At 32.7% G+C, this 13,595-nt stretch overlaps 1 protein-coding gene and 1 long non-coding RNA gene across 3 annotated transcripts; both read right to left on the reverse strand.

The window, feature by feature from the left end:
- Window positions 1-1,405: 1,405 nt before the first annotated feature.
- Window positions 1,406-2,436, reverse strand: LOC108910802. The gene is made up of 2 exons (XR_001964473.1): window positions 1,913-2,436; window positions 1,406-1,559 (listed from the first exon to the last, which is right to left on the reverse strand). It is a non-coding gene; the product is annotated as an uncharacterized LOC108910802 (long non-coding RNA).
- Window positions 2,437-4,416: 1,980 nt separating this feature from the next.
- On the reverse strand, window positions 4,417-10,265 carry LOC108910805 (ATP synthase lipid-binding protein, mitochondrial). Of its 2 annotated transcripts, none has more exons than XM_018715533.1 (4): window positions 10,182-10,265; window positions 9,627-9,712; window positions 8,633-8,843; window positions 4,417-4,987 (listed from the first exon to the last, which is right to left on the reverse strand). In XM_018715533.1, exons 2-4 carry the CDS (start codon window positions 9,669-9,671, stop codon window positions 4,824-4,826), a joined length of 420 nt encoding a protein of 139 aa, XP_018571049.1. In that variant the 5' UTR covers window positions 9,672-9,712; window positions 10,182-10,265; the 3' UTR covers window positions 4,417-4,823. The 2 variants fall into 2 exon arrangements, with proteins under 2 accessions (XP_018571049.1, XP_018571048.1); XM_018715532.1 differs by having other exon boundaries at window positions 10,158-10,209.
- Window positions 10,266-13,595: the final 3,330 nt, after the last annotated feature.

The raw sequence follows: 13,595 nt of genomic DNA on the forward strand, positions 1-13,595 counted from the left end.
TTTATTCCTTCAATTTCTAGAAAACTTGACGGATTTTATTTTCTGTATTATTATTAAACATACCCGCAAGTGATGCAAACGCCACAATCTTTAAAGAAAAAATTTGATGCAAGGGTCTACGGAGATGCTGGTAACTCTTTTCAGGACTATGATATCAAGTGGATTTTTGGTACCTGTAAAGGGCATAGGTAACACTATTTTATGGTATACCAACAAATGAAAACATTTAATACTATACTCCACGGTCGAAATTATAGAGAGTGACTCAGACATAATATAAAAACACTATTACCATACTGTGTATAAAATATAAAATGATTTTTATACGGTTCAATATTATTTATCTTTACACATCGATAGAATCTATAATCGTCTATAGACCGAGTTACACTGAACGTCGATCTATATTCTATGTCTTTTGCACTTGGTAGGGAATAGGCTTTTTTAGTTGGGTGAAAACGGACTTGATTTACGAGTCCTGAGAAACATCATAGCATAAGCGTAGACGAGGTGTCTAATTCCATGGCTATAATAAATTTATAAATTTAAAAAACACAACTGGGACGTTTTAAAATGCTGTAATAATTAAAATGGATCAAAGTGCCGGTTATAGCAAACCGTAAAAAATATTAGATGTTATGTTTTATTATCTTTTTTTAATATTTTCTATATCTTGTAGCCTTTTACGCAGACACGCCAATGGATTTTATTTTCGTTCCCGGCACGCTTCATCCCCCTTACTAGTCCAAAAGCTAGCGATGAGTCACTCTATAATTTCGACCGCGGAGTATAGGTGGTTCATTTTTGCTGTTACAAACAGTTATAACTTTGTTAACTTAAATAGAACACCCTGTATTTTTTTACTCTGTCGTATGCAGAATGAAATTTTCTTTCAGACCATATCAGCATTGTTAGGGTTGCCAGTACTATTTTTAGATATTTTACTGTTATCTAATTGGCCATGACCAGAAACGCTTCAAAATTAAAATAACTTGACATTTCTCAAGTTAGTTGTCAAATTATTGTTGTCTGTACAGTTTTTGACGAAAATTTAAATAAAAATGGGGATGGTTTAAATTATACTAATGACGATTATTTTAATTAGTTTTTTATTTATCGACAATGTGACAAAGTAATTTCAAGAAATGTAGAGAATTTGTTTCTTTGAACATATGATAACAGATCTGATACGAGAAAAACTGTCCCAAAAATAGAAAATTGTAAATATTTCTAAAAGTAGTAGGCAACCCTAACACTTATGACTTGAAAGGAAATTTCGATTTGCATACGAGTAAAAAAATACAGGGTGTTTGTTCCACTTAAGGGGGTCCTCTAGTTTCTCGGTGTTTTTTTACGGCTTTTTCAAAAATTTTTTACAGGCAAACCATAGAAATAATAAAGCTCATTGTTTTTACATTATCTTTATTTACATTTAAATAAGCTTTACAAATTTTTTGAGGACAAAATATATAATAGAATCAAAGTTATAGTGGCCGATAGGAAGACATCAAGTGAAGGAGGTGCTTGACGGTGACCAAGATTGCGGCTGTTTTGCTTAGCTGAAATCAAAAAACCAAACGGCATTTTAATCTTCATATTTAAGACTAGCGATTGAACTAGAATGAATTCTAAATTACAAAAATTAATTTTTTTATACACTTTTGAAAATTAAATTCTATTTTTTACTAATTTTTTCTTAAGTTTCTCGCTCGTAGAAAAAAACTATCGAAGCAATCATGATAATCCTAGTTCAATCGCTGGCTTATAACGTATTAAAGATGTTGTATAAATTTGAACAAGATCGGTGCAGTAGTTTCTGAAATATCGTGGTCACCGTTTTGAAAAATTGTGTTTCCAGAAAAACGCGTTTCAAAATTCGCGCATGTGATTTATAATAAAAGTTTCATCTCACCTCAATCTGCTATGCCTGGACCATACAGTAGGCCTTCCTCTTCTTCTTGGAAGTCCCGCAGAGCTGCTCCATCTTCCCTTTTCGCGATTCAGTTAGATTTAGGGATATCAATATAATGGTCAGCGGTCAGCGCCGCTCGGCTTTGTGCGGTGCAGTGTTGCGCGCGCTCCGTATACCTGCTCCATTCCAGGGCCGTAACTTGTTAACCACTTCGAATATCGAAAAATCCTTTGGCACACATTTTCTACACGTTGTAAATGTGATTTATGAAAAAAAAAATTTCGATTTTTTCGACCCGAGAAACTAGAGGACACCCTTAAGTTAACAAAGTTATAGCTGCTTGAATTTATTAAAATGTAATGGCAAAAACTAAACACCTAGTATACCCTTTACAGGTACCAAAAATCCACTTGATATCACGCTATTGAAGAGTTACTAGCACCTCCACGAATCATTGCATATCAAATTTTTTCTTTAAAAATTAATATTTCAAAATCTATAACCCCTAGGTATAGTGAATATTTAATAAAGTGACACTCAAATTTCAAATAGAATCCGAAAATGCAATAATACAGACTGTTACAAATTCGCTTCTCACTACAGGGATCTCGGAAATGATAAGATACGAAGTAGCTTAAATGGGGGCAAGTTGCATAATCAGGAAACGAATATTATGCTTCCAAAAAATCAACCAACATAATTAGTTTTCGAGGTATTTGAAAAAAAAAACAAAATAGTGGAAATCCGTTCTTGTTTCATTTGAGCCTTGTTTGAAGTGATATTGAAAAAAGAACACTTTCTCATGGCAACTTTTTGCCCTCTATCGAATGGTTTATAAGTAACGTTTGGTCTCTCCAGAACCATTATCAACTTCATTTTTTTAAATACGTCCCCGGAAATTTTACCAAATTTTTTGAGTCTTCATGACCCCCAATACTGTACTGCCTCTGCTCGAACCAGATTCAGAGCTTTTGTCTCGAAAAATTCATCTTCAATGTATTCGTTCCAATCACAGGAAGATAAATTTGCAACGAATACATTGAATATGAATTTTTCAAGACAAAAAGTCTGAATCTGGTTCAGGCAGTACAGTATTGGGGGTCAAAAAATGTGATAAAATTTCTAGGGTTGTATTTAAAAAAATGAAGTTGATGATGGTACTGAAAAGACGAGAAACATTACATATAAAAATTGGTTATGCCATTCGAGAAGGTAGAAAGTTGCAATGAGAAAGTGTTCTTTATTCAATATCACCTAAAACAAGGCTGAAATGAAACAAAAACGGATTTCCAAAATTTCGGTTTTTTTCAAATATTTCGAAAACTAATCATGTTAACCTTCATTTTTTAGAAGCATAATGTTGTTCCCCAGATTACACAACTTTGCCCCCATTTACGCTACTTCGTATCTCTTACCGTTTCCAAAATCCCTGTAGTGAGAAACGAATTTGTAACAGACTATATATAGGGTGTTCCAATTTAATGTCGGCTTCTAGTATAATCGGAAGTGCGTGTTCTAAACATTTTAGCTGTGTTGGCCCTACTGCCTTTGCTAGGTTGCCAAATTTTCAATTTATCGGGTCAGTACTTTCCTAGATATCGATAGTGGCGATTCCTGGTGGGACACCCTGTATAAATGTTTTTACTAAATATTGGTCAAAAATATAACAAGAATTATGGCATTATGCAAAACAAACTTTTTAATAATGAAAAAAAATCAGATTAGTTAATAACAAATTGGATATTTAATATTGACAGTATTAGTATTAGTTTTAAAAATATGGTATTTTTAGTAATTCATCATCGTGATTTACTTCTATAATAAGATTTAATTTAATAGATAAAAAATTAAATACATAAAAAAAATAAAAAGATCCCACTCTAGGACCCGTCTCATAAATTTGCATATTGAAGGATTATTTTCTGAAGAGCAAAAAAACGCCTCTTTTTCAAAAAGCACTTATTTGGTTTAAAAATAAAAAAAAATCAAAAAATAAAAATATATTATTTTCAAACTTCTTTTATAAAACTACATCTCAAAAGAAAAATGAAAAAAAAAAAAATAAAAATTATATCTTGTTTTTGCCAAGTTACAGGTAGGTATTTAAAATTTTTTTCCCCAAAATATTCAAATGCTCATAACTTCTTGAGGGGTTGAAATGAAAATTTAAAAAAAATCATGAAAGCTACCCTAAATGGGTACTAAATAATACCAAAAAAAATCAGGAAAATTAAAAATGGTTGGGTCATGCCCTAAGTGATTTGGCATGGAATGCCCCATATTTATATTTGTATAGTGCTTCCTCTCTCAAAACCGTATTATTCCTGATTAAGTATTCGAGTCCTTTTTTTTAATTAAAAAGAAACATTTCCAGTCTCAAATTTTATTGATTATGGAATAACACCAATGCACGACAACGAGCAAAGGTATTCTATAAAATTTCACATTTCACAATAATTCGCGTGTGGCAGTAGTGAGCAGTGTAGAAAATAATTACAGAGGGATAAAATTAAAACAATTTATTTCCTTAAAAATAATTAATAACAGCACTGACTGTAAAGGGCGGGACATAAAAAAAAGAACGAATACAGCCTCGATTGAAAAAACCCAACCAAGGTTTTATTATTAATTTCATTCTAACACTGTACAATACGCGTTTGTGTCACTTTCCTAGACCAACAGCAAAATTAAAACTCTTTACAAATAGGTGCCAATCGGTAACCGCATAGATGTGTAAGCCCAAAGTCTCTCGCCGGAAATAAATCAATTGGTCACATATTCGTACAGAGCCCTGCTAAATGTGAAATAAATGTCCTAAAGATATCCTGAATGTATAACGTAGGTTACATGATGTTGACGTAACGAGTTGTGGAAATGATGGTAAAGTTGTGAATTGATGGCGATGACCGTTTTAGAAGGCGAATAGCAGCAAGAAGGCCATCATAAGACAGAACAGTCCCATGGCCTCAGACAGGGCGAAACCCAAGATAGCGTACGAGAAGAGTTGCTGTTTTAGGCTTGGATTTCTGGCGTAGCCAATGATGAGGGAACCGAATACTGTTCCAATACCAGCTCCTATAAAGCAAAACACAGGTCACACCGATTTAAAAAAATTATGTCGTATATTGCACAAAACTAATAATAAATGTACACATACCGCAACCAGCATTCCTGTTAGTATGACAAGAACAATTAACGTAAAACAAATAAAACAAATTAACACATGCTACAAAATAAAATTTATTTCTTAATTCTACAATGCAAACAACATGAGGAAAGCTATCATGAGGCAGAATAAGCCCATTGCTTCTGACAGAGCAAAGCCTAGGATGGCGTACGAGAAAAGCTGTTGTTTCAATGAGGGATTTCTTGAATAGCCGATTATAAGGGAGCCAAAGACGGCTCCAATACCAATACCTAAAATTTTCAGTGGCGGTTAGTACAAGCGGGACAAGCTATGAGTGACCGTGGATATCTTGGAAATAGAACATGTGGAACACTACTTTAAATCTGCTCTAGAATAGCTGTGCACCTACTACAATATGACCAATAAAGGCTTAGGATTTTTTTTTTTGGAACTCATGATTCAAATTAGTTTTTTTTATAGCGATATTATCAGTGTACTTATTCAATCAATTACAATAATTCATGGCCTACTGCGATTTTGGGAATAGTTTTAGGGATTTTTTTTAAATTAAACATTAGGCTACTTAGTTTTAATCAAACTCATTAAAACCCCAGTACCTTAAAATTCATACATTTATCATGCAGTTTTTTTATCCAGATTGAAGTTTTAAAATTTGTTAAGTTTGTTTAAAAATCTAGGAGACTAGATATGTCTGAAAATGAAAAATTAACCAGTTACTGTTACTTCTATTATAACTGACAAAGAATAGTCTACTTATCAACTTTCCTTTTTCTTATGGGGGCTATATTGAATTTTAAGCTCAGCATTTTTTGGGCTTTTCAATAAAGAATATATACAAATAAAATCAATAAAAGAAAAAATTTCAAAAACAACCTCAAAAACCAATATTTTAATATTTTTAATAAATCTGGCGCACTGCATAATTTCTCGAAACTATTATAGAATAGTCTCAAATTTTTGTAAAAGCTTATCATTAATGTCATGGCGCTGAGTAAAAAAATGAGAGTAATGGCCACGTGTTTAAGAAAAAAAGCCCCATTAGTAGTCTATGAATCTCCATCGTGATAATATTTGCATTTGTTTCAATCTGCTTGTCATTTTGAAGTTATTTAACTGTTAACAGTTAAAGTGACTCATATTAAAATCGGTAAAGCATGTAGCTTTTCAAAACTTCCAAACATTCTCAAATTTGTTATAAATTTATAAAAATACATTTCATTTGGTGGTTGTCTTTTAGGATGATTTCCAATATAACTGTTTAATGCCGCAGTTGCTTTTCTAAAATTTTCAATAAAGCACTCCAACATATCACATTTTTCTGCATTGGATAACGCAAAGGGTAATTTTTTCACTCAACGCCATGACATTAATGATAAGCTTTTACAAGAATTTGAGACTATTCTATAATAGTTTTTAAAAATTATACGATGTTGCCAGATTTACTAAAAATATTAAAATGATTTTTGAGGTTGCTTTTGAAATTTTTTCTTATAATATATTAATGAAAAGACAAAAAAATGCTGTATTTGCTGAGTTCAAAATTCAATATAGCGCCCATAAGAAAAAAGAAAGTTGATGATTGGTTTCTCGCAACCAAAACGTCGAAATGAAATTCTAAATATACAGCGATATTCCTCGAAAAAACTTGCTGTGAAAGTGTTTTCAGATTTTAAATTCATCTAAATAAAAAAATTACAGACGATTTTCGAAAATGCCACATTTACTCTTTTTCAAAATAATTTTTTTTTTAAATTTTGAGCTAGGTTGTGTGGATCGTCTGCCGTGTTTAGAAAAACTGCTTACAGAACACACCTGCTCAGGCATAAAAAGTTTCGGTATATTCCACAAAGGGTAGAGAAGGAGTAGAAGGTTCGGCTAGTTTTGGGTGTTTTTTTTTTTTAAAGGAACCTTATTGTTAATTCATAATAAATATTGTTTATCAACTGATTGCGCATTTTAATGAAATACTTGGAGAATATTCCTACATATAGTTATTATAATATTTCGTTTGTTCATAATTTTCAGGATGAGAAAAAGAATAAAACATATGGTGCGTTTTGAAGGGGAAAAAGAATATCGTACGACGAGACTCGAACCAGCGATGTCGTGTCGGACTCCAATGTTACGGACTGAACCACGTGCCTAGTTGAAAAATGGATGCATGTAATGGATTTAGCTGGTAGGTAAAACTTCAAAATCGATTATCTCGGTAATTTATGAATGTTGAAACATGCACGAAAGTTAACTGGCTGTTTTTGGGTCAGTATGGAGCATGCACTGGATCATTATAATTATTTCAATAAATAAGTACATCTAGAAGGCCATTTTATATTAAAAACAATTCATTCAAATCAAATGTTTAGAGCAGCGATCGGCAAGTGGCGGACCGAGGTCCAGGTCCGGACAGCGGAAGGTAAAATACTAAGACCGCCAAAAATTTTTTGAAAGTATAAATTACTCAAATAAATTATTTAAAAATATTTTTTTACGTTTGAGTGCCGCCACGCTCATCATATTTTACAATTGTGTGACTGATTTGAGTTCTTAATGTTTAGTAAGTAGAATAAATTTGAGTGCAAATTAAAATAAAAAATTAGTAAGAAATATGAATTTTTTTCTGGACCTTGTTAAAAATTTTCAAAAGTGTCCGGACCCCATCTAAAATTACTTGCCGACCCCTGGTTTAGAGGTACCTAGTTCTTAATGGGGCATATTGTATGTGCAGTTTATAATCTCAAAATATCTTATTTTTAATAAGTATTTTGCCATACATTTTTTTTCCAAATTAATAAACAAAAAATTAAACAACTTATGGATTAACAAACATAAAAACATTCTTGTTTCAACCTTTCCTAATAAGTTTTACACATTCAAATTCTATTTTCAATTCAAATTTTTTTACCTTGAATTAATTGTTGTGTAATTCATAAAATTGATAACAATAAATTCACGAAGGAATTGTAGTAGTACCGACTCTAAATTTTCAACAATTTTTTTTAGCAGATTGTGGTTTTTAGTACCAAAGGGGTGTTATTCGAACTTGTACACACCATTATTTTTTAGAAGAGGAGATTCATTTCATAACATTTTTTGCTTATAGTTTCAAGACACTCTATATAGGTTTACATACTATTAATTCTCATTACTTTCACACTAATTTTTAATGTAAATTAATATAAAAAAGAATATAATTGCAAATCACTGACAATATACCTACAACTCATTTTAAATGCAAGCGTGGAAGAATAGTGCGGGGCAGAAGACTGTATATTATTATTCAACAAACACCGCACCCAGAAACAAATTTAAAAGATAAGCAGGTACTGAAAATAAATTTTAACAAACAGGAATCAGACATTTTTTATCATCACACCACTCTGAACTATGGTTAGTCATAAATTAAAAATTAGTAACCCACACCAAAACAAGTATCGTCAAAGTATCTGCAATAATCATATCAGACATCCAAGGAAGTTCCGTCTTCATCTTGCTCAGTTGGCAACATTCTAGTCATCATGTACAATTAATGCAGACGTTATAAGAAAAAACATGCTTATAAAAATACAACAGACCTGATCCAGCTACTCCTACTGTGGCAGCTCCAGCGCCAATGAATTTGGCAGCAGAGTCAATATCTCTGGATACTGGGGAAGTCTGGAAACTACGTATGGCAGGGAGAAGAGCTGGCTGTCTGTGTTGCTGTTGCACATTCTGTACAAGCGTCTGACTCTGGGCTACTGCACTGCTCAATGGCCTTAAGTATTGTTTGGAATTTGCGACAAGCTGCAGAGAAAAATAGATTTTAAGAGGTATAGAAATATTTCCCTGAAATTGTAACCTTATTTTTTATTGTCAGACATCCAAGGAAGTTAAAAAATCATCAATAATCATGAAATATTTAATGCTGTCATCATATTTGAAAACAAAAATGAAGAAAATAGGGTTGTATTAGGTTAGGCCACATAATGGACTTAACCTGTGAAGAACAATTCACTCAAAGGCAGTATCGCTAGTTTTTAAATTTTAGAAAAAGCTCTAGTGACTTTATGGTTTAAATATTTAATACCTAATACTTACAATAAAATAATAAGGCTATTATGTGTTAGAGGTAATGATGTAATTTATTACATAAATGCTACTTGTACAAAATACTGATTAATTACAGATATTTCCATTTATTTAAATAAATTCATTCTAATTATGAAAATGAGAGTATACCAGGTTAACGTATACCATTTATATAACACCAACATAAAAAGCATTAATAAAGGTGTAGGTTGTACAAAAAATTCATGAACTTCGAAGGTGAGCATGCAGAGGTTATGTAATGTAATCTCAATCTTTCATGTAAAACAGCTAAATCATTATTTCTACTAAAATGATCAATATACATAAATGAATAGAATGATTTAAGTATGTTATACAACATTACATGACTATATACTCCATTCAAAAGTTATGTAATGAAAACAGAAATGGAATCAAGATTATTGTTACATGAAAGTCGAGTCAATTGGACTTATTGGTTTAAAATTCAAAGAGAATTTTTAAAAAATAAATACTTACGGCGCTTCTGGCAGCAGGGGCAATCAATCTGACACAGGCAAACATCTTTATTTTGGTTTTATTTAAGTTTGGTGCAACTTAAGAGCCTACAAAAAGACAAGTGGAAATTAGTAAAGGGCACACTTCCCAGGGGTTACTGTCAAAGTCATCAGTGAACGAACAGTAGTAATGTTAATACTAACGGGTTACGTAACGACAAGTTGCCGAAAAATAACATAAAACTAATTTACACTGCAATCAACAATGGATATGAACATTATCTTTTTAATTCAATTCGTATTTTCAATTAACCGGTATTACTGAAACTGTAACAAAGAATTACTTGACAACTCAGCTACATTAATAATGGCTGGACAAAAAGTCGGTATCTAGATCAAAGCAAAGGACTTGCGAATAAAACAGGAAATACATTAAATCTCACATATATTTTAACTGAATCACTAGGATAGAGCTATATATTTCCTTATTTTATACTTTAGTTAGGTCGATGACACAAATTTAATAAAAAAACTACAGATAATTTTTACTCACAAAACTAGCGAACCACCCACTTACCACAGAACAGTGTCGGTAAAAGCAGATGGGCAAGTTAGCTGCTCGAAAAGTATAAAATCTGAGAAAAACGGAGCAGAATACGCATTGCGCTTGAGCAATAAGAAAATTTTCAGTGCTATCGCGTTTAGTACGCTCCGGGTATTCCAGCTGCACGTCTAAATATTATCGACTTTCGAATAAGTTTTTTTCTCACTCAGAGGTGTCACCACAGATATAAATTCTCAATCCCGTCTAAAAGATGGTGCACTATCATTATCCTCGAGCTTCGCGAAACCATCTAGGGATTATACAAGGATTTATTTATTATCTTTATATTATAACATGATTTTAATATTTCGACCTGCAAAATAAAGTGAAACACCTAAAACGAAAGAAAATGGTGGTTAGAATTGCTTATAATCAACGCATATCACTTCGGATAGGTGGCGCTTCTGATCATAGTTTGGCACCATTATAATACACATTTCAACCACTAGATGGGTATTTTTACAAATATAAATAATTTATATTACAATTATTGTAACTATGTTATTATGGATTGTTTATGAAGACAAAAATAACTTAGAAAATTTAAAATTTAACGTAAATAAAAAATATTTCTAGAAGGTATTACTTGACCATACTTATAATAAAGAAGTAAATACATAAGTAAAGTATACAGGTGCATAATGTATCCATAATAGATCCTTACAACATCCGTATAGCAGCTCTGCATCATATAAAAATTGAAAAAATCGCGGATGTTTCTAAAAATTCGAGTAAAGCTCCCCAAATGAAGACATTGCCCACTAAACACGAAACGTAAATGAAACGTTACAAATGAGATGTTTTACTAAACATTTGACACATTAACTAGAAACGTTTCTGTTTCATTACAGAAATGTAGCACTTGAAAACTTATTTAGTGAAACATAGCCGAAACGTTACATTTGAAGAGAGTTTGAAACATTACTCGAAACATTCCCTTTCGATCTCGGAAACATAACAGACGAACAACCCTTTGCTATTTTTGCTTATCTTATGGAACATTCGGCATTAGTTAAATTTTGCTCTCAATCCCCAATCCCTCTCAAGCGTTAGTTCATTTGCCTTTGTTATACAGATATAATTAAAAAAAAAAATGTGGTAGCATATTTATAACACAAGTCTAGAAAAAATGTATGTTCGTGACTTGCGTAGACTGCGCGTAACACCCCGAGTTTATTTGTTTCCCGTGTGTCGTTTCAATTCGTATTATGTTAGGTTAGGTTTGCGGTTTGCCAGTTTGCTTGGTTTCGTTGTTCTTCATCTTTACTTTGACGCTATTTTATGCGATAATTTGTAGTGTGTGCAGTTGTGGTTATTGTAAGGTGCATATAAAATAATGAATATTGATGCAAAATGTTTAAAACGATATGTGTAAAGAGATTTCCAATTTTGCGTCACATCTACCTAAATATAGTTATACCCACTACCTATTACAGACAAGAGGACAAGGGACAAGCATTAAGAAAATGGAACAACAACTATACGTTTCGATATAATTTGAAGAGCAACTACTTAGTCAGTGAGAACTATTTGAAATATGGATGAATCAAGTGAAATAGACGTCATTTATATTTTGTACAAATGTTTATATTTGTTTATGTGTATAGGCATGCTTAAATAAAAGAGTTTAGGTATACCTACAGATATTTACTTTGTCAAGATATCATTTTGTATCCTTATTTCTGTTGTATAATTTATTATTATTAAAAGGATAGATGTAATATTGACCATGCGTAGAAGAAATTATAACTTTATATTATTTTTCAGTAATGTTATTTGTTTTTCATGTACCTACCATTTCAAGATTCATAATCATAACTAACTTTTTCTAATTATCAGTTCGTCATTGTTACCATATTCATGATCGTCTCAACATTAGAAAATTTCCATTTCAGAAGCGTATTTGAACAATATAAAATGTGTAGCTTTTTTTAAATGCCTCTGATATTGTTTTGTGATATTTTTATTTGTACGATGAATGGCAAAATTCGTAATCCATATTAGAAACTTTTTTCAGTGGCTTCTCAAAAAGAAAGAAATTCTTAGTAAAAGTTGCCGCATCCCCAAACTAGAAGAGCATATTTATTTTTTTTAATATACAATGTAACTTTTTTTAGTTCGAATTAAGTCATTCACAATACAAATAAAAATATCACAAAGGAGTATTAGAGATATTTAAAAAAATACACTATTTATACTATTTCAAAAACGCTTTTGAAATGAAAATTATCTAAAGTTGAGAGCATTATGAGAACAATATGGTAATAAAATTAGTATGTTACTCAAACATTTCTGAAAATATACTGAAACGTAAAACAAAAATATCGAGGGCATAAATGGAACATAAAAAGAATGTTACTGAAACCAATTTTTTTAAACGTTTCATTGGAAACGTATTTTGGGGAGGACATCTTGGGCTTCTAGAACGTTACCAGAACGTTGCATTGATTTTTTGGAAACGTTTCTGAAACATGTCAGAAACTGAAAAATGTTTAGTGGGTGACGTACAATCGCTCTAAATACGTCCACATTGGTGTCGACACGTCGACAGGCATGTGAACGAGCGTTGTACGCGAACGCGTTACACGAAATCTGTAACCAATATAAAAAAACCGACCTTCACAAATTTCGACCGTCGAGCTGTCACGGCGAGAGGAAGCACGTTGAGCGTTCTCATTCTATCAGATGATGACAACAACCTATGTGAAACCACTGAGGGGGTAAAAAGAGCAGGGCACTACGGCCACTACGATCCCTGCAACCCCATCATGCTGGTCTACGACCCATGAATGATGCTCAGAGGGGCGACTGACATATCTCTTCAACAGGGAGCTAGCGAAATTGAGGTAAATTCAGCACCAGAGAACAAACAATCTACCTACCTAAGACCGCGACAAGGCGATCAACCTGGGACCTTATTGCTACATGAAACCGAAACATTGATAGAACATATAGCTATACATATAGTGCAATTTTGTTATAGGTTTTACATTGACAATTTATTGATGAATAAATTGACACGAAGTTCTTCATGAATTAATTCACGAATTTATTGGTAAACGGTATGGTTGAGACGAGCAGTTCGCCTTCCGACCCAATCACTCCACTGAACTCCAAATCCTTCGCCTTACCGAGCACATCACGGCGGCCTTCAACAGGGGACAGTACACTGGTGCTGTCTTCCTGGACGTCGCAAAGGCCTTCGATACGGTTTGGCATGAAGGCCTACTGATGAAAATGCTCACCAACCAATATCCCATATCCTTTACCAAACTCATAAAATCCTACCTACACCACCGAAAATTCCGCATCCAAATCCAAGATTCCCTTTCCACCACCCGTCCCATGGAGGCCGGTGTCCCCCAGGGCACCGTCCTGTCCCCACAC

This window comes from Anoplophora glabripennis, unplaced genomic scaffold, assembly GCF_000390285.2.
Source record: "Anoplophora glabripennis isolate ALB-LARVAE unplaced genomic scaffold, Agla_2.0 scaffold747, whole genome shotgun sequence".
NCBI lineage: Eukaryota > Metazoa > Arthropoda > Insecta > Coleoptera > Cerambycidae > Anoplophora > Anoplophora glabripennis.

Bases quoted from the DNA above. Each gene is read 5' to 3' on its own strand.
- LOC108910805 (XM_018715533.1), bottom strand. From the start codon at position 9,671: ATGTTTGCCTGTGTCAGATTGATTGCCCCTGCTGCCAGAAGCGCC. The intron at 8,844-9,626 runs GTAAGTATTTAT...TTTTCTCTGCAG, and splicing joins CCCCTGCTGCCAGAAGCGCC to CTTGTCGCAAATTCCAAACA. The intron at 4,988-8,632 runs GTCTGTTGTATT...TTTGCTTTATAG, and splicing joins AGTAGGAGTAGCTGGATCAG to GAGCTGGTATTGGAACAGTA.